Source organism: Balaenoptera physalus (assembly GCF_965194825.1).
Source record: "Balaenoptera physalus genome assembly, chromosome: 1".
Taxonomy (NCBI): Eukaryota; Metazoa; Chordata; class Mammalia; order Artiodactyla; family Balaenopteridae; genus Balaenoptera; species Balaenoptera physalus.
Genome location: NC_138882.1, coordinates 90,516,103 through 90,536,299, shown reverse-complemented (window position 1 = coordinate 90,536,299; position 20,197 = coordinate 90,516,103). Strand labels below are relative to the sequence as shown.

General features: G+C 36.1%; 1 protein-coding gene across 2 annotated transcripts; it reads right to left on the bottom strand.

The window, feature by feature from the left end:
• Positions 1–235: 235 nt before the first annotated feature.
• Positions 236–19,546, bottom strand: SEC22B (SEC22 homolog B, vesicle trafficking protein). Of its 2 annotated transcripts, none has more exons than XM_082460376.1 (5): positions 19,286–19,534; positions 10,402–10,511; positions 7,540–7,700; positions 5,774–5,920; positions 236–2,177 (listed from the first exon to the last, which is right to left on the bottom strand). In XM_082460376.1, exons 1-5 carry the CDS (start codon positions 19,358–19,360, stop codon positions 2,023–2,025), a joined length of 648 nt encoding a protein of 215 aa, XP_082316502.1. In that variant the 5' UTR covers positions 19,361–19,534; the 3' UTR covers positions 236–2,022. The 2 variants fall into 2 exon arrangements, with proteins under 2 accessions (XP_082316502.1, XP_082316503.1); XM_082460377.1 differs by lacking the exon at positions 236–2,177 and adding an exon at positions 2,285–2,513 and having other exon boundaries at positions 19,286–19,546.
• Between the last annotated feature and the right edge of the window lie 651 nt (positions 19,547–20,197).

Here is a 20,197-nt window from a genome sequence, read left to right as displayed (position 1 = left end):
TTCATCTAGTCAGATCTTCCCACTTCCTCCAATAAAGAACAGAAGTAGGAGTCATATTATGACAGTCCTGTTCTCTCATTTTCTACCATCATAATCTTAAACTACTTTCTTATCCCTTTGTTTATCAGCCCCCACCCCAACTCATTGCTTAATTAACCCACTGAGTTTAGGCAGAAGTGTATCTATAGAAGATGTGCACGTAAATTAACTAGATAACAAAACTTCACACTAAAGGGAACATTCTAGAAGTATTTATTTCATTGCTGACTACTTGGTTGCAGCATGCAACTCTCAACGAGCTGCCATTCTCCACTCCTACAGAAGTACCAAATGCTATGGTACCACTACTTAGGTTTTCAGCCTTTCAAAGGCTTTTATTACCAATATCATTACTTAGGATAAGCCTTTTAGGGACTTCAAAGCACTTATTCTCTATAAAAAGTAACTTCTTATTTCATGCACAAAACTCCAATTGGCAGACATAGGTCCAAAATGGAAAGAAAAAAATTTTATTCTAGTTCTGTAAATTATCAGGAATAAAATAAGCATTTCTCCTTGCCTTGTTTTAAAGAAATAGAATTTTTTTCTCTATCAGGAATCAGAACAGTAGGTTTGATGATCCTGAGTTATAAAATTGCTTACTGGTTAAAGTTCTTTCCAAAGATTTTAAGAAGTAGGCTCATTTTCCTGTACAATTTAAAGAAATGTTTGCAGTATGTGTAGGAATTACAGGTTATATTGTAGACCCTTGTGACAATATTTAAAAGGCCTATTCTCCCCATTTAAAAAATTCTACCTCAGAAGGTAAAAGGAAATCCCCATTATCCCTGAGCAAAAAAGGGAAAAATCATAGGTACTTTTATTTGTTAATAGAAGCTATTGTAAATGAGTTACCTATTTCTAGAACATTCTCAGAGAATTACATAACTGAAGCAGATACAAGGTGCTCTCAGATTTTCTCAGATAAATGTGTTTAGTAGTTTGAGTAGTTGCTCTGAAAAATTTCAATTTAATTAACTACGCAACTGAATATTTTCCATTTTGATATTTGAGGATATCCTGAGAGGCACATGAAACTACTGGACATAGAGGAATTTAAAAAATGTTGGCAAATTGTGGCAGGAGGAAGAGTGGGGAAAATCGTAGTGGAGAAAAAGTGAGAAAGGGGCAGGACAAAGCTGTAGTCATGAGCTGGCCTCTCTTTGTCACTAAGTCAGGGGCCTCTGGCTATCAGTATGCTATATTCACTCTTAGATTAATATAAACCAGATGCAGAAAAATAAAATTAAGAATGTCCCAAACAAAACATTTAAGTCTTTTAAGGAGTAAATGACAGAGAACATTTTAGCTTCTTAATCACGGAGTGCTATAATTTCGAGGCATCAATATAATTCATTTAACCCTAAAGCAATTGTGCAATAAGCAAAACATCATAAATGGAAAACAACAAAGGTTAACATCCTACAGGGGCCAATAGACAGGATCTCTTGCAGCACAGCAATTAACCTTCACATACTGGAGTCTTATTTAAAAGGCCATCAACAACTCAGATTCCTGAAAAATCACAAGTGTCACCAACAAACGGAATGTTGATTAAACAGAGTCCAAAACCTTTCCAAAGGGCTGCCTTCTCTGAAGGGATTTCAGACTGTTGCTAGCACAGGTTGGTTAAGCCAAATCTCACTGACGGCTCCATTAGAGATGAGAATGCCCAGTCAGTGCTGTTTTAAAAATATAAAACACAGGGAGGGAAAAAAACAAATAAAACAATCTACTGTTCCCTAACATACATGGCTTAGCACCCAGAGAAAGCCTCTGCCCCAAAAGACACTTTCTACATAGGGCTAAGCTTCATTAAATGAGGCGTAATCTTTCATTTTCAGGACATGTCTTTCCTTGCAAGGTCTTTAGAGGCAGAAGTTCCACTTGGATTCTAATACGCATCTCTGTGAGCTCAGCTTCCTGAAAACATACACCTGCTGGGTTCTAGGTTCTCCCTTGCCAGTGACTGGATTCACTACTTCACAGCCACCAGAATCTCACATACACTATTAACATGATGAAAAATACAGCTACTGCTGCAAGTTTGGCGTAAGTGGAACGCATGTTCAAGTACTTCGCATCCTGGCGGTATTTCTTGGACAGACTGGACAAATTGTTAGCCTTCGAATCCAATGCTGTCAAAAAGGAAGAAAGGATAACATCAATTAGTCCCTTAAAGTATTTTATCAAATGCATTAAGACATAAAAATAACCAAAATGAGTGGCACTTTTTCAAACCATGAAGCTTAAATTATCATTTTTATTTTAAGGGTAAGGTTGCATACACTGATTAACTCATGATCCTGAAGCACTGTAAAATCTACAATGCATTTTAAAATTATCAGATCAATTTATGTTCAAATTCTTGAGGCTGTATGCAGGCTCTGGCCTCAGACCCTGGTTCAAATCTCAGCTGTATCAGTCATGTGGTATTGGTCAACTCAGCCTCTCTAAGACCCAGCTTCTTTTGTCTATAAAAATAGGGATTATATAGTAACAATAAACATACCATAGGATGCCTGTAAAGTGAGCACAATGCCTACATACAGTACACACTTGACAAATGTTAGCTGACCATAACTATCTTCATAATCTCTTAATGGTCTAAATCATATTTGCTCATATTTTGACAAATGATAATCCAGGTAAGATAAAAGATGCAGGTAACCAGAAAATTCAAAGAACCAGACAATGAGTATTAAGCTATATCTCAGTGGTGACTGCTACCAAATTTCTAAGACTTTCCACATAGTAAAGACTATTATTATGAAGATAAAGCTATCAGAAATTATATTTTAACAGATATAGGAAAGCTGTATTATAATGAAAATACAATCACAGGTGCTAGAAAACCACCAATATCTACTAAATTAAGCTTTTTAGAATCTTAGGCAAAGTTTTTCTTTTTTCCTATAAGGACATTTGTAATGTCAGTATCTTCTTTTAATTGTTAACTGAGCACTTAGAGAAATAGTCAGATATACACAAGCTAGACTGGGCTTAAAATATATGGCATATTTTTAATAATGAAAACAAACTCTCAGTTTGGCATAAATAAATTCTAATCAAACTTTTTACTTCTTTAAAATTTTGAAAAACTATTTTGCAATCTGAATTTATTTGTTCTTCCTTGGAGAATGCTTTTGGAATATTTGGAGTTGCTTAATAGAGACTGGTTTTGATTGAGAAATGTGGCATTACTTAATAACACAGGCATGCCAGCCATTTCCAAATTAGAACTTGTCCTGTAAGAAAAGCACCTAGTGCAAAAAAACAGTTAAGGGATGAGAAATAGCCATGACAATGCTGCAAGGAATCTTTCCAGCCAATCTACTAGAAGGTACAATCCATTGGACAGAGGTTTTTAACTACTACTGTGTTTATTACTATATTCCCAGTGCCTAGAACATGATCTGGCATACAGTCAGTGAAAAATACAGTGAAAAATCAATAAATATATATTTGCTACATGAATCTCAATCTGCTGAGAATAAGTGGGCAAAGAAATAAATATTAGGTCATATGAAATAATTAATAGTTAAGAGAATTCCTTTACACTGGAACATTTGGAAACACATAGTATCATAAAGACAAAGCTATTGCTTGGAGAAGTCATTTAGCAAATATTCATGTTATGGGCACCAAGAGAAGTGCTAGAGGATACAATTATGATCAAAACGTACATGATCCCTATATTTGTGGAATTTACAGTCTAATAGGGTGACACCTTTGAATAAAAAATAAAACCTATGGCTTAAAAGAAACAGGTATATTTAGGCAGTAAAAAAGGCATAATTTGATCTTGCTAAAAGAACCCACAGGAACTATTCTTGGGTCATAAATGCAAAGTTGATTAGCTCTAAAACTTTAAAACTTAGAAAGAGAAAAAGGCGTAAAAGATGGATTCTTATTATACAGAAGCTTAAAGAGGAAGAAAACATTTTTTGAGGTGGGCTAATCTTTCCACTGTCTTCATATATGCTCTGTTCAGCATATGCTTTTTCTTCCTCTTAAAATACCACTCTTCACTCCTTCCTGATCTATCAAAACTCAAGAAATCTTTCCTGTTCATTTATCTACTTCCTTCTACATTTTTATAGCTCTTATTGTCTACACATGTATATATAATGATTTAAAACTATCTTTCACTGAGGATGGACAAGGACTCCATAAGCCAACAAATTCTGCCAGGTACTAGCAGTGTAACTTTTATAGTAAGCTACTTTTCTGAGTCTTTGCTTCTTTATCTGTGAAACTGGTTTGATACCACCCACTTCACATGGGATTACTCTAAAGAATAAATAAGATATATGTAAAGTCCCCCTACCATATCGCCTAGCACAATGTAAGTGTTCAATTGATGTTTGTTCCCTTATACTATCTATAAATTACTCTGTGACAATCTTTCTTATCTTCCCAATCACATGAAGTTATTTAAGGGTAGAACTGTACTTCTTTTTTAATCAGCATATCAGCTTTGTAGCAATCAGCAAAGCACTGGAAGAAAATCCGTTACACTTTCGATAAATTGACCAGTATATAAATTTTGGATTTAAGAAAAATTCCTATTCTGGTTTACTTTATCCCAAGTAGAACCTGTGAGTCTGTAATGATGAAAATTTACACAGACTCACTCATCCAAAATTTCATGTTTAAAGAGTTTGAAGCTATATGCTGGGACAACTGCTGACTACAAACATAAAGGTTAAAATCTGCAATTCATAATAAAGGGAAACCCATTATTCATGAATATGTAACAAGGCTGAATTCAAAAAATACACATTAAGGCAACTACTTGTGATGATTACTGTGAAAGAAATAAAAGAAGTATATGAAATAGATATGAAACACATAAATACTACTTTTAAAAAGTATATGCTCACATTAAATATTTAGGTAACATTTAAGCATTAGGTAAACATATATATTTTTAGGTAAATTAGTACACACACATACACATAACACATTATGTGCTAAAAAACATTACATATGTAAGTGCTTTAAGAATTTGAAGGACAAAAGGATTAATGCATTGTGGGACATAAGGATCAGGTAAGGCTTCTTTGAAGAGGCAGTTCTTATCTAGATCCTAAAGAAGGTCCAGGATGATAAGGACACTGACCTGTGAGGCAGAATGTTTGTGAACTAGGGAGAATGAGAGACGTTTGCAATCTCCTTATCTTCCACTATAGAGAACACAGTGCCTTGCACATTACAAGTACGCAATTAATAATGACTGAATGAGTGAAAAGTAAGTTGAGATGAGACTAGACCTTATCTTGTAGTCACAGGTTTTAAAAGTTTTTCAGCAGAGGAATGCCTTGATGAAAATGGCATTTTATAACATTTGACCTGGCGGCAGTAAAGTCTCCTAAAGTGGCTACTCAGGAAACTACTGCAATAAATCTTTGACAATTTCCTCTCATTCTTCTTTTCATTTCCCTTAACTTATGTGTTTCTGTAAATATTGATTCAATTTTGTAAATATCTTGGAAACAGTAATTGCTTCTGATATGGAATGAGACTACATTGTTCCAACTCAATAGAAACTAACCACACTAGGAAGAAACATATATCATATTGGAAGCTTGCAATGTAATCCATTTTTGAAAGATTAATTCTTAACAGTACTAGATAGAATCTGACAGCATAAAAGGCACTCCCAAATAAGCTATCCTTCCCTACGGAATAAGAGCCACTTATTCATAAGATTCATACTGCTTTTAGAGACCTGAGAGTGCTTCTCCCCGTTGTAGCACTTCTTCAATATTGGCCACCATGATCCTCTGCACATCTTGCAATTCAGTGTTGATGGAGCCTAGGTTTCTCCGAGCACGACTGTCAATGTAAAGCTTCTTGGTTTTCTGAATGTAGGTATCTAGAATGATGAAGAAAAGTGACTGTTAACAACTTCTTTCATGTCCATCAAAGAAGTAGGAAAGAGTAAATTCTGAGTTTAGTCCTGGATCTGCAACTGTCCGTGATTAACCAACCTCTTGAATGAGTAACAGTGGGACAGGCGTTTCCCAAAATACTACTACAAAACTGCATGCTCATTCATTTTTGCCAATGGCTATATAACGCAAAACTATGAAAAGAATGATTATTAAAGATTATATTTTCAACTTTTCAACTTTTAGCAAAAATCTTAAGATGTGTGTGCTGCATACCCTTCATTTGCCTCTAGATCTCCTCTCCACCCTTCTGGGCCTGCTTTCTGCCTGCAGGAAGCTGATCTGCATGGATTACATCAATGGGTTCCTTGCCCTCTAGCTTCCGGTTAGGTTCAGCCAGTGGGGGAGCCCCAAGAGTACGGAAGAAGGGGAGTGGATAGTGATGTCAAAGTATTTATTCCCCTCGCTCCTCCCTGAGAAGTCATCTTGGGCTGGCAGTATACCTCCACCAAAAGTTACTGCTCCTCTCAAATGGGCCTTTTCTGTAATTTTCTCCTTCCTAGTTCCAGAAACTGCTTTCTCTTATCCATTCAGGCTCAGGGATGATAACAATGACAATGCTACTGGTCTCAGGTTACTGTACCTTACAGCTCATCTATAACCCATTCATATCTCTGTATATAATCCTTTAAGCTAATTTGAGTATACCAACTATTTCCTGTGTGACCTTGATACAGCAGTCTTATTTTTTTATTGGGTTTACTGAACCGCTATTGTCTACAAAAATAAAATTTGCAAAACCAGACATTATAAAACTTAAGCACTTGGAGAGTTTATATTTTTGAAACACTGGAATGCTCTGCTAGATTTTCTTTATTTCTAAAAAGCAAGAGGACCCATTTATCTAGCAAACTCGAAACACTTCAGAAATTCAGAGATAGTAAAACCCATTTCTTTTTTAACTAAAAATGTCAGTGATGTAGTCTAATCATACTTGTTCTCACTTCCTCTACTTAAAGGCCATTTCCTTTGATCTATTGCCATCAGATACTTTACCAGATCTGACCAGTAATGAGTCTTTCTATAATTCTTATACAAATATGGACACCCATGCTCACTAGTTCTGCATGTAGTAAATGTTATGCCCCAATACCATATATCCTCTAGTACTTAAATTAGAGGATCTCGTTCACCATTCCTTCTGATTTCCAAATTCTGATTTCCATAAAACAAGTCTCACTGTGAGTATGTGAGTGTGTGTGTGGCGGGGGAGGTGAGGAGGTTGGGTTGGGGGAAAAAAGAACTCAGTTATTACATGTCAATCTAGATCTTTAGACACAGTTTTTTACCCTAATGAAGAATCAAACTAAATAACAAAAAAGAGCAAAGGGCAACAAGTTCTATGAGGAAAAAATCAAAAGACCAGAGAAAATTACTTATGAGAAGGAAGCCTCATTCATTCAAAAGGACAAAAGACATGGATTAGGAGGGAGAATCCAAAACTTCAGTAGGTAAGCATAAAAAAAAAAAGTGTCAAAATTATATCAATAGCTTCTGCATATCAACTACTCCCTTGATAGAGAGGTGAGGCGCAAAAACTTACCGAACTCAATAAAGGAATAGGGTCTAGACACAGTTGGCACCTTCTTCCCATGCTGTTCATCAAACTCTGAATGTAAATCTTCTAGGTAGGCAAAAGCCAACTTTTTAGGGAAGGCAGCTTCACACAGAACCAAATAACACACCCCCTGTTCAATAATGTAGCTGCAGAGACAAAAAAAAGCAAGAAAAAGTTGTTTGTAGATTAACAATACCTCCAACAATCTGAAATAGACTCTCAGTGCCATACAAACCTTTTTTTTTTGGCCATGCCACACAGCTTGTGGGATCTTAGTTCCCCATCCAGGGACTGAACCTGGGCCCTTCGCAGTGAAAGTGTGTAGTCTTAACCACTGGACCGCCAGGGAATTCCCTATACAAAGTTTTGAAAATATTCTAGCCCAAGCCATTTGAGGCTAACTAAATCAGAGAGTCAATTTCAAACCACAAATCACTGGAATCAGAAAGCAAACATCTTCCCATTATTAGAAGTACATTCCAAAAGGAGTATTTAGACATATTTATTCATTACATAATTCTTCAACTAAAATATCTTACTACCTAAGACTTTCTCTTGAAAACTCAGAGTTGTGACTCCATCTACCCTTTGATTATGTGTGGTAAACAAGTATATACACATTTAAATTTCTTCCAGCTGTAAGAAAAATAGTAGAACTGGAAATTTTTGTGGATACTTAAAAGTTGGAAGTTAATGTCACAATATTTACTGGGTACAGAAAATAATCTCAGGACTAATAATATTCTCGAATTTCCAGGATAGGAGAACTCTGTATTGACTGCAAATTGTTCAATAACAGAACTGACTCCTCCTGTGAGAGTGAGCTCCCTGGCAGTCTGGAAGAGGCTATATGACTACATGTCTGAGATAGTTTTGGAAAGAGGTTGGGTTACTCAGTGGTATTCAAACTTTTTAGCCATAGTACTCTTTATTTCAGCAAAAATTATATCCAGAAGACTAATATGTACAGCAAATAAAATCAGAAGTTCTTTAGCTTAAGTAGGAGTTTAAGGGCCCAAAGCATTACACATACCCCTACCCCTGCCCTTTCTATGTGGCTCCTAAGGCATCCTATGACTCCACAGAGCATAGTTTATAGTCTATTATATTATATGATCTCTCATGCCCTTTAAAATAATAATAATAACAACAACAACAATAATAACAATAACAATAATACTGCTGTCCTATTTCTTGCTTGGGCACCTAAATTAACCAGTCTCCTTGCCTTCAGTCTAGACCATCTTCTAAACCACTAGCTTTATTCCTACAAAGTAAATATGATATTGCTTAAAAACTCTAGAGGTTCCGTAATACCTATAAAATAAAATCATACACCTTGGTATACTATTTGGAGCCCTCCAAAACAAGTGTAGGCTGCTTTCCATCATATATCCTAACACACCAAACAACATGTTGTTCTCCAATAAGCTAGGTTCTTTCACATGCTCGTGGACTTCTGCTTTTATTGTTTTTTTCTAACTATAATATTCTTTTATGTACCCGGAGAAACTTTGTTCATTTTCATATGCTCAATTCTACTATAATTTTTTCTGTGGAATTTCTCTCTATTCTCCCTCCCTCTTTCCCCTTTCCTGAAACTTACTCTCTATAAATGGGAATTTATTGCTTCCTTCTCTCTGCTCTACAGCACTTCTTGTCCTAAGGTATTACAGTATAGTTGTTTGTGTATGTGTCTCTCTCTGCTAATAAGAGGATAAGCTAAAACATTACAGGTGAGACTTAATACACTGTCTGACAAAGAATAAATCTTTAATAAATAGTTCTTGGATGGAAATAAAGGAAGAGATGAGATTATAAAGAACCAAGCAGAAGAAAATCTCTTTTCAATTCCATGAGATCTTTTCTAGATCTTTTTTGTTCCTAACCCATGGTAGAGATAAAAATACTATATAATTAAGTGCCTCTAATATTTTTGGATGTTGAAATACCTTACAAAACTTAATATTCACTACTTTCTTAACCAATAGGCCAGGGTTTTGTTTTGGTTTTGATTCTTTATACTTGTTTGCTTGTTCTTGATGAGTAGAGGGTTTGTCTGAGTTAAACAGAGCAGATTCTTCCCAGGCCTATATTATCTTAGTATCTGCGTTCCTAACATAGTAAGGATTATTTAGCTTATTCCTTTTTATTTTCACTTGATCTTCTTGCCCTCTCTTTTCTTGTTTAATCCTTCCTGTTTTATCACCTTCAAACTTGACATGTATTAAACATTTAATACCAATTATTTGTGTAGATAATTTGAAATCCAATAAAGTCCCTTTGATCCCTCTCTCAGCTGTATGCATTGTCTATAACCACTGATTAGATGCTCTTAAATTATCTTTTATAATTTTCTTTTTTCTAAATAATAACTAACACTTATTGACTATTCTCTATGTGCCAGACAAGATGTTAAGTGATACACATGGATTCTCTCATAATCCTCACAAAACTATGATTCCCTATTTTATAGAGGAAACTGAGGCCCAGAGAAGGACATGTGAGTTGCTCAAGGTTACACTGTCAGTAAATGTTTGAGCAAGGGTACTAACCTACATGTGTCTGGCTCCAAGAAGCTCCCAAAGCAAAAGTTACCTATTACTGCATGATATGTATAGCATTTACTAGACACAGGATAACAGGTTGAATTATTGTATGGAAATTGAATAAAGAAACCAAGATTTCAGTTTTGCAGAATTAGAGTCAGGAAAGTTGCTTCCATGGAGTGACTATATTTTTAAAGTTACCTTTACTTTTAAAAAAGTTACCATTCTTATCAGGTGTTACTTGTATTTACTGTATTTCATATTTAAATAATCACAAAGAAATCAGGACTATACTCACTGAAAAGTCATGGCACCAGCTTCCAAGGTGCATCTGGTAGGGGACTGTTCATTCAACTTTCGAAAGAGTTGCTTAGCCTGACTCTGGTACTGTTGAAGGTCCCGGCCAGACTGAAAGAAGACACCTTCATTTAAGAATTTTCCACCAAAAAAGCAGTACCAATTTGTGAGAAGCATCATATTTTGAGGACATTATGTGAATACGGTCCTTCATTTACAGGTTAGTAAGATTTATTTTAACAAAATAAAAGTGGCCTATTTTAGAGAAAAAAGGAGGACCAAATCCCGAGTTTTTCAACAAAGTCACAATAGTTATTTGCTAAAAAAGCAAAAGTGTACTCCTTAAGGCACTCTTTCAATCCAGTGTTCTTTCCACTAATAGGTCAGTGCCCTCCTCCTAACCCATTTCACTTGCACAGTTACTGGCACAGAACTGTACAACATGTTCCATACTCAGGGGAAAGTCCTGGGAACAACAGACTGAATGAATCATCTCATTTTTGTGCTGAAATATCAAGCAAAATCTTCCATGAAGGGTTACAGTATTGAGCATTTAAGCAAAACTGTGTGCACCCATGACTGCAAATTATTATGAACACTATAACTGCAATTAGGTAAAAATGAATAAGAGCAAGGACAAAGATTGGAAAGTCAAATATCCTTTACTAAATAAACCTATTTGGTTCCTGAGTTTGGATAGCAAAAGTCTGGGTAGCAAGGGATATGTTCATATAAAAATGAAAATAATTAACATTTGGATGATAGAGTTATAGGCAATATTTTCCTAAACAATTTCTAAAGGATTTTACAATATTTTTTAAAGAGAGGAAGAAGTCTACTGGGGGAAACAGCAATGTCATTTCAAAAGGAGAAAATCATACCTCAATAACCTACTAGATCCAAAATGGAAAAGAAGTGCATGAAGAATGGGAAGCAAATATACATTATCTATTCATCCACATACTGGGGGAAACAAACAAATAACTTTTGCCATGTGGTGGGAAGGAATTATTTTATTTTGGATTATTTAGTTTGAATTGAAAGATATAACACTGTCTCTCCTTGGTAGATGTTTAATAACTCAATGTTTAAATAGAAAAGTGTTTACACAGGGTTCTCCCAGGGACTGGACCTACGGTATAACTATGAGAAAGTACAAAGTGAAACTTAAAATTCCAGATAGTGAACCACTGAGCTGAGAGTAAAATCAGTCAAGGAAGCAATGATAAAATCGTGTAACTGGCAGATAAACAAATGTACAAGTATAGGATTCTAAGCTATATTTAAAATAGTGAACTGGAAATGCAAATCAAAACCACAGTGAGATATCCTCATTGTCACTCCTGTTAGAATGGCTATTATCAAAAAGACAAGAAATAACAAGTGTTGGTGAGGATGTGGAGAAAAGGGAACCCTTGTGAACTGTCGGTGGGAATGTAAATGGGTGCAGCCACAATGGAAAACAGTATGGAGGTTCCTCAAAAAGTTAAAAATAGAACTACTACATGATCCAGCAATTCCACTTCTGGGTATTTATCTGAAGAAAATGAAACACTAATTTAAAAAGATATATGCATCCTATGCTCACTGCAGCATTATTTACAATAGCCAAGATATGGAAATAATCTAAGTGTTCATCAACAGATAAATGGATAAAGAAGATGTGGTATATACACACAATGAAATACTATTCAGCCATTAAAAAAGACTGGAATCCTGCTCAAAAAACAAGCTCATAGATAGAGAATGGACTGGTGACTGCCAGAGGGGAGGTGGGTGGGGGAGTGGGTGAAATGGGTGAAGGGAATCAAAAAGCACAAACTTCCAGTTATAAAATAAGTCATGAGGATATAATGTACAGCATAGTGAATATAGTTAATAATACTGTATTGAATTATTTGAAAGTTGTTAAGACAGTAAAACTTAAATGTCCTCATCACAAGAAGAAAAAAGAATAAAAATTTTTGTAACTATTTTTTCATGATGGAGGGTAACTAGACTTATTGTGGCGATCATTTCACAGTGTCTACAAATATTGAATCATTATGTTGCACATCTGAAACTAATATAATGTTATATGTCAATTATAACTCAAAATAAGATAAAATAAAAAAAAATAGTGAACTGGAAATTTCAATATAAATAAGGAAGTAAATAAGCATGAGGTGAACCAGGGGAGTTAGGCAGAGACCACTAGAAGTATCGATTTGTAGTTTAACACTGTTTTTATGGCAACGATTTGTTATAAGGCTGTTCACTTGAGAAATACTCCTACATTAACATGTATATGTATATTGTTATATATTAACAATACTTTGTAATAATTCACATTATAATGTATATTAACATTATCATATTAAACAGTATTGCTAATCTATATATTGTTTTTCTCATGACTGGCCAGCCAGTTGGGGAGAGTGAATACCATCACATGCTTTGAACTAGTGCACAATATCCTATGTTCCTAAATTTGAGTGGTACTGGTCAATCTGTTGGCTTCACCAATGTTGTTATGTGGCATTCCGAAGATATCTGACCTCACAACAGTAGATTAAAGGGATGCAAACAAAGTGGGAGACACTACTAAAGTGCCAAGAAATAATACCAACATAGACCAATGATTTTCAACCTAGGCTTCACACTAGAATCACCTAGAAATCTTTAAAAAACTGCTCCTGCCCAATCTCCACCCCCAAATCAATTAAATCAGTGTCTCAGAGGTATTCATAAAATAACCACAACCATAAATGTTAATTATAAGTTGTTTTTTTTTTTTTTTAATTTATGGCTGTGTTGGGTCTTCGTTTCTGTGCGAGGGCTTTCTCCAGTTGCGGCAAGCGGGGGCCACTCCTCATCGCGGCGCGCGGGCCTCTCACCATCGCGGCCTCTCTCGTTGCGGAGCACAGGCTCCAGACGCGCAGGCTCAGTAATTGTGGCTCACGGGCTTAGCCGCTCCGCGGCATGTGGGATCCTCCCAGACCAGGGCTCGAACCCGCGTCCCCCTCATCGGCAGGCGGACTACCATCCACTGCGCCACCGGGGAAGCCCTATAAGTTTTTTGACAGCTAAAGGCAGGTGAGCACCTTAAAGGAACTAGTTAAATAAATACATGGCAAATAAAAAGAATGAAATTCTACCATTTGCAACAACATGGATGAACCTAGAGGGTATTATGTTTAGTGAAATAAGTCAGAGAAAGACAAATACTGTATGTTATCACTTATAGGTGGAATCTAGAAAATAAAACAAATGAATGAATATAACAAATCAGAAACAGACTCGCAGATATAGAGAACAAACTAGTGGCTACCAGTAAGGAGAGGGGAGGGAAGAGGGGCAAGACAGCAGTAGGGGGGATTAAGAGGTACAAACTACAATGTATAAAATAAAAAAGCTACATGGAGGGGCTTCCCTGGTGGCACAGTGGTTGCGAATCTGCCTGCTAATGCAGGGGACATGGGTTCGAGCCTTGGTCTGGGAAGATTCCCACATGCCGCGGAGCAACTGGGCCCGTGAGCCACAATTACTGAGCCTGAGCGTCTGGAACCTGTGCTCCGCAACAAGAGAGGCCGCGATGGTGAGAGGCCCGCGCACCGCGATGAAGAGTGGCCCCCGCTTGCCACAACTAGAGAAAGACCTCACACAGAAACGAAGACCCAACACAGCCAAAAATAAATACATAAATTAATTAATTTAAAAAAAAAAAAGCTTCTTAAAAAAAAAAGCTACATGGATATATTGTGTGGCTATATATCAGAGCATATAGCCAATATTTTATAACAACTTTAAAATGAAGTATAATCTATAAAAATATTGAATCACTATATTCTAAGTGTGAAACTAATATAATATAGTAAACCAACTACACTTCAATTAAAAAAAAAAAGAAATGGCAAAAAACTGTCAGTGAAATGAAGATTAGCACAAATCCTTTGACTTTATAAGAGGCACTGTAAATATTACTGCAATCTGAAAGAAAGAGACTAACAACTGTACGAACTACAAGAAACTACGGCCAAAAGCATGCTACAATTTCAGGAATTTACAATGAACAAAGCAGTGACTGCCAATGTATAACACTGGGGACATACCTACATAGGAATTACAGCACGTCAACCAACATTTTACACTGCTGGTTCAGTTGGCATTACCATTCCTGGGAACACGATGCTGGCACAATCTTTCTGGTAGTTATTTTGACAATATGTATTAGAAATTTTAAAAATTTGCATAATGTTTTATCCAACAATTCCACATCTTCTAACACAACATTGTAAAGCAATTATACTCCAATTAAGACATTTAAAAAAATAACATATGGTATATATTTATATAATGGAATACTACAGAGCCATTAAAATGATGTTGTATAATATTAATGATATGAGAAGATATTCATTATACACTAAGTGAAAAAAATTAGGTGGAACAGTATTACAGTATTACCCATTATTTGATTTTAAACACACACAAAGATTAAGGTTAGACATCAAGTGGATATAATTTAAGTAGGGATTACTTAATTTTACCACTACTTTTAATGGTAAAAAAAAAAAAATCACCATTAACTTTTTGGTCCTTTTATTTGTACATATTTACTGAATTTTCTACAATAATCAGAAATTAATTTTATAATGGGAATATTATTCATTCATCCATTCCTATTTACTGTGTAATATTAGGACTTGGGGCCAATAAGGGGAGGGGCTAGGATTTGAACCCAGGCAGGCTAGCTCTGAAGCCCCTGCTCCTAAGCATGCTATATCACCTGTATAATTAAAATTGCTTCAGTAATGGCAGATCCACCTTCTAGGTGATATCTTACTATTTAATATTAAATCTAATTCATAGGAAATGCTCAAGAAACCATATGGCAGCTCTGATCTAGATCTCACATAACAACATAATCATGGCTTTACAGATAAACCCTAGGTTCACTTTTAAGATTACAGTCACAAAGGGCTCACAGTCAGCCAGTCTATCTAAAAATAGTTAGATTAGATGTCCTAATTCTGTTTTCTACTTCATCTAGAACAGACTTGATGAAACTTATACACAGTATAATGGAAGACAGCTGTTAGCAATCCAATAATGAAGTAGATGTGAATGTCTACACAAATTCTGAAACTAATTTGAGATCATCAGTATATTTAGGATGTGGTTCTGTATACAAAATGCAGGAGGTGCAGGGTAGTAAATTGCCACACAACCACAATCCTTTTTATTGCTGTCACCTATGACTGCTGAACAAGTAGTTGTATCAAATGCCATCTTTTGCCTTTATAAGAATGTTTAGCTAAGCTCTTATCATTTGTAAATTCCTGTTGAACTCTACTGATCAAAGGCCAGGGGCACCAAGAACCAACCATTTTCTTCTAACAGCAATAGCAGTAAGGTGATTAATCAACCCTCAATGATTGGGCGAGTGCGCCAGTTTAACTGTACAAAAGACTATCTGCTTCTTGGGAGTTCCCTGCCCTGTACTCAGTTATATCTAACACCTTAAGAAACATGGTTCATTTTGAGGTAGAACAGAAAGGTAGATAAAGAAATTGCAAACATCTAAAAAGGAGAAATACATCAGAAAGGAAGAAATAGATAGAATATCAGAGAGTCTAGGTTGGAAAAGAAAAGTTCATCTGTCTACCTGTCTTAGGCCTACATTTCTAGTTATAGCACAGAGGAAACAGTGCATAAGATACTCTGTATCTTTTTTTTAATGCTCTATTGTATTATTTGAATAATTGTTCATCTCCAGTAAGAAGACAGTTTGTACAAGGACTAGCATCTAGTAACCACCTAAGATATGGTATCTGTTATCAACGTAAATAACTGAAAGAATACATTGAATTATTTGGCCTGGACAATTAGGGTACTTAACTATAAAACTATTTGATCAAGATATCCATTTCTTAAAAAGTTATTTCCAGACTCCTAAGAAGTAAATACATTATTAAAATGTCTTAGAACAAGTGAAGCAGTTAGGTACTAAGCCTGTAGTGTAGAATCAAACAGACATTGATTAAAAAGAACAAACTAGTGGTTACCAGTGGGGAGAGGGAAGGGAAGAGGGGCATGATAGGGGTAGGGGATTAAGAGGTACAAACTACTATGTATAAAATAAATAAGCTACAAGGATATATTGTACAGCACAGGGAATACAGCCAATATTTTATAGTAATTATAAACGTGTATAACTATAAAGGAGTATAACCTTTAAAAATTGTGAATCACTATGTTGTACATCTCAAACTTATATTAATATTGTGAATCAACTGTATCTTAATTAAAAAAAATTTTTTTTAAACCAAAACAGTGGTTCTCAACCAGGGGTGATTTTTGCCCCTCCTCCCCTCAGGTGACATGCAGCAATGTCAGGAAATATTTTTGGTTGTCACAACTAGACGGAAGGTGGTGGTAGTGCTATTGGCATATAAGGTGTAGAGGCCAAGGATGCTGCTAGACATCCTACAATGTACAGGACAGTTTTCCCACAACAAAGAATTATCCATTCCAAAATGTCAACAGTGCCGAAGTTAAAAAACCCTGATGACAGAACTATCAAATCACTATGTTATGTACCTGGAACTAACATAGTGGTTGTAGGTTAACAGGGAAGGAAGGAAGGGAAAAAAAGGAGGCAGGGAGGAACCCTGGTGAAAAATTCTGTTGTGCTACTTATTAGCTGTGCGACTTTAAGCAAGAGACCTATGCTCCCTTAGCCTCAGAGATTCCTTATCTATAAATGGGGATAATAATAGTACCTATCCTAATAGTTGGTATGTAGATTGAATGAAATCATGCATTTAACAGGTTTAACACAATGGTTGGTATGTAGTAGGCACTGTATAAATGTTCTGTATACTATTATAATAGTAAAAATAAGTCAAAGATTCATATTTTTGCAGATATTAAAAGTTTTGGAAAGACGTTACCATTCAAAGTCAAAATTCCTAAAGGAAATCACTATGGAATTACAATCACAAAAATATTTTTGTGTAAAATATCTTTCCTTGTCAATTAAACAAAGCAACCCATCTTGGTAAACTGATACCTAGTTTGGAATTAAGAAACACACAGTAATAAATCAACTAATTTTTTCAATAAAGTATGAAGGCAGAGAATAAGAGCCTACTGATATATGGAATTTCAAATCCAATTTATACTCTTTGCCCACATTGGAATTCAAAGCAATAGTTGGAAAACTGACCAGATTTCTGTCCCCTTGGGAAAACTATTTCTTAATCAAACTACATATTCTTCAAGGAAAATTTCCCCCACACCATCTCCCTTGTTTCAAATCATGTTCCTGCATTCATTTTAACAATTTCACTCCTGCACAGTCCTGGAAAATGTTTAACATTGGACAAGAGAAAAATATTTCACAATTGAAAATTCAGGGTATGCTATATTTTTCAAATTTTATCTCAACTTAGACTTTGTCTTGTGGAATAAATAGAAAATATTTCACTTAGCATGACCTGCGAAGCAACTTAGCAGCTTCACAATCTGTATCATTACTCTCCTAGAAGTAAAAGTAAACATATTTCCAAATCAAACCTAAAAAGGCATATAACCAAATAGAAGCTTTCCTAATTAGGAGACACTACTGTTGGCTTAGATGTCATTTCTTCTGGGAACACTTTCCTGAGGTCCAAAAATCAATTTAGATACCTTGTCCATGTTCAACCACAGAAACTTCTTCCTATTCCATAGCAGTTATACTACATTATAATTGTTAGTTATATGGTTTCTCCACTAAACTGTAAGCTCCATGAAAGTAGGGACTATGTTCCCCAAACCCCTGCATTAACACCATGCTTGGCACATCTGATGTGTTTAATGAGGTGTTTTTTTTTTCATGAATATATGAATGAAAAGTTCAAAAAAATGTGCAAAATATTCATCTTATTTTAGGCCTTGAGGTTTTTGTTTTGTTTTTTTAAATTACATTATTTGGGTTGTATGAGAAAGTAAAATAAAGTTGAACACTTTAAATAAATTATATAAATTTCATTCTCAGCCTCCTTTCTTCAGGAACTTCCTGACCTTGCTCCAGGAACTTGTCTCACACCAGAAATTTGCCTTGTGATTTTAAGGCACAAAGCCTCTTCCTCTCAAGCTATCTAGAGGTTTTGTTTTGTTTTTTTCAATCAACGGAATACATTTTTGAGCACCTACTAGCACAAAGCTGCTATTGTAAAAGCTATGGGAAACACATAGATGACTAAGGTTTCTCATTTGCCTGCTAGGAAACTTGGAAAGACAAAGGCAAAATTGTAAAATAAAGGTACAAAGCATTACAGGAATATAACACAAGGGTTATAATTCCAACAACAGAAATTTAGTAAGGCTTATTGGAGGTGGAAATTGGGCATAACTTTGAAAGAAGGTACTGTACTGAACTTCAAGCAGGTGCATACATGTGGCAATATTACCTCATCTGCTTTCACTAGATGTCAGTAAACTAGGTCAAGGATCAGGTGCTACGGAAAGAGGACTTAACTTAGGAGCTGATTTTTCCCAGGACCTGTCAGTCAGCTTTATTAACAGCAAAAAAATAAAAATTAAAAAACAGAAATCTTGAATTTTAACAAAGCTCCTAAAGAATTACAGAACACTGGATGATCACAATCAGCCAAACCTATCCTTTCTCCAGAGAGTTCTTCTAAAAAGAAACAGGTAACACAAAAATCTACCTCCGCCTTCAGGAAAGATTTATTCTAACAGGTAGTCTTCTCCACTGCCAAAAGAGGAAAAGCACTTCAGAGGGGTCAGAAACGCCTGGGAGGCCACAAGGGTCTCCCGCGTCCTAAGGAGGAATCCGGTGCTGAGAGCACAGCGCTCTGACAGGAACTTGGGGTCCCGGGGATCTAGTAGCTCACCTGTTCGTCCTCCTGCATCGAGGCGGCCAACGGGAGCCCGTCCGCCACTCGGGCGATCATCGTAAGCAACACCATCTTCACGGCTACGGAAACTCAACACTGGCCCGGACGGCCGTAGGTGCGTCTTGACTTGCTCCGCCGCGACAACAGTTATACCTCTACCTCAGTTCCCAAGGACCCAGCTGCTCGCGTCTCCGATTCCCGCTGAGGTGGCCGGAAACAAGCTCCAGAGCTCTCCACTACCGGTCCTCAGAATTGGCTTCCCACCGAGAACCACAGCTACCGCACACAAGTTCCGCCGTCTCTCCTTCCACCTTCAGAAACTTCCAAGGCCCCGCCCACTTTCCTGGATTTCCAGCTTCGAATAAGCCTTGACGCGTGAGAGGGCATGGCACACAAACTGAAATAGAATTTTCTAGTTTCTGATACTTTAAGCTTGGGGAGAGGGCTGGGAAGGAGGGTGGGAGTTAATGGGTACTTAGATGAAGGGTATATGAAAAAACTGACAAGCTATATACTGATATTTTCATATTTAATTTTTAATTTTTTATATTGTATATCCTGTACAAAATATTTTCTGTATTTGTATGCAGAGATTTTTGTCTGTGTGTGTGAGTGTGCATGTTGTTTTGGGGTTTTTTGCTTGTTTATGCTGTATCCCCAGGTCCTTGAACAGTTTCTGGTAAAAAAAATATTAATTGCATGTGTGAATAAATGACCAAGTTACAGGACCTCAGAAATCACCTAGCTCAGTCACCCTTCCAAAAGCTGGGATCTATGGTGATAAGTAGCAGGACAGCCTTGCAAAACTTCCAGTAACTGCCTTCACTCCCTATCAAAGCAACCTCTAGACAATTCCACTTGAGGAAGTGTTATCATCTCTTTTTTCTTTGGTGTCCCTATCTCTAAAAT

What these genes read in the sequence shown, in the direction of transcription:
- SEC22B (XM_082460376.1), bottom strand. Translation starts at nt 19,360, where the DNA reads ATGGTGTTGCTTACGATGATCGCCCGAGTGGCGGACGGGCTCCCGTTG. An exon ending in CGATGCAGGAGGACGAACAG is followed by an intron (nt 10,512 to 19,285) that starts GTGAGCTACTAG and finishes GTCTTCTTTCAG; the next exon opens with TCTGGCCGGGACCTTCAACA. An exon ending in CTATTCCTTTATTGAGTTCG is followed by an intron (nt 5,921 to 7,539) that starts GTAAGTTTTTGC and finishes TCATCATTCTAG; the next exon opens with ATACCTACATTCAGAAAACC.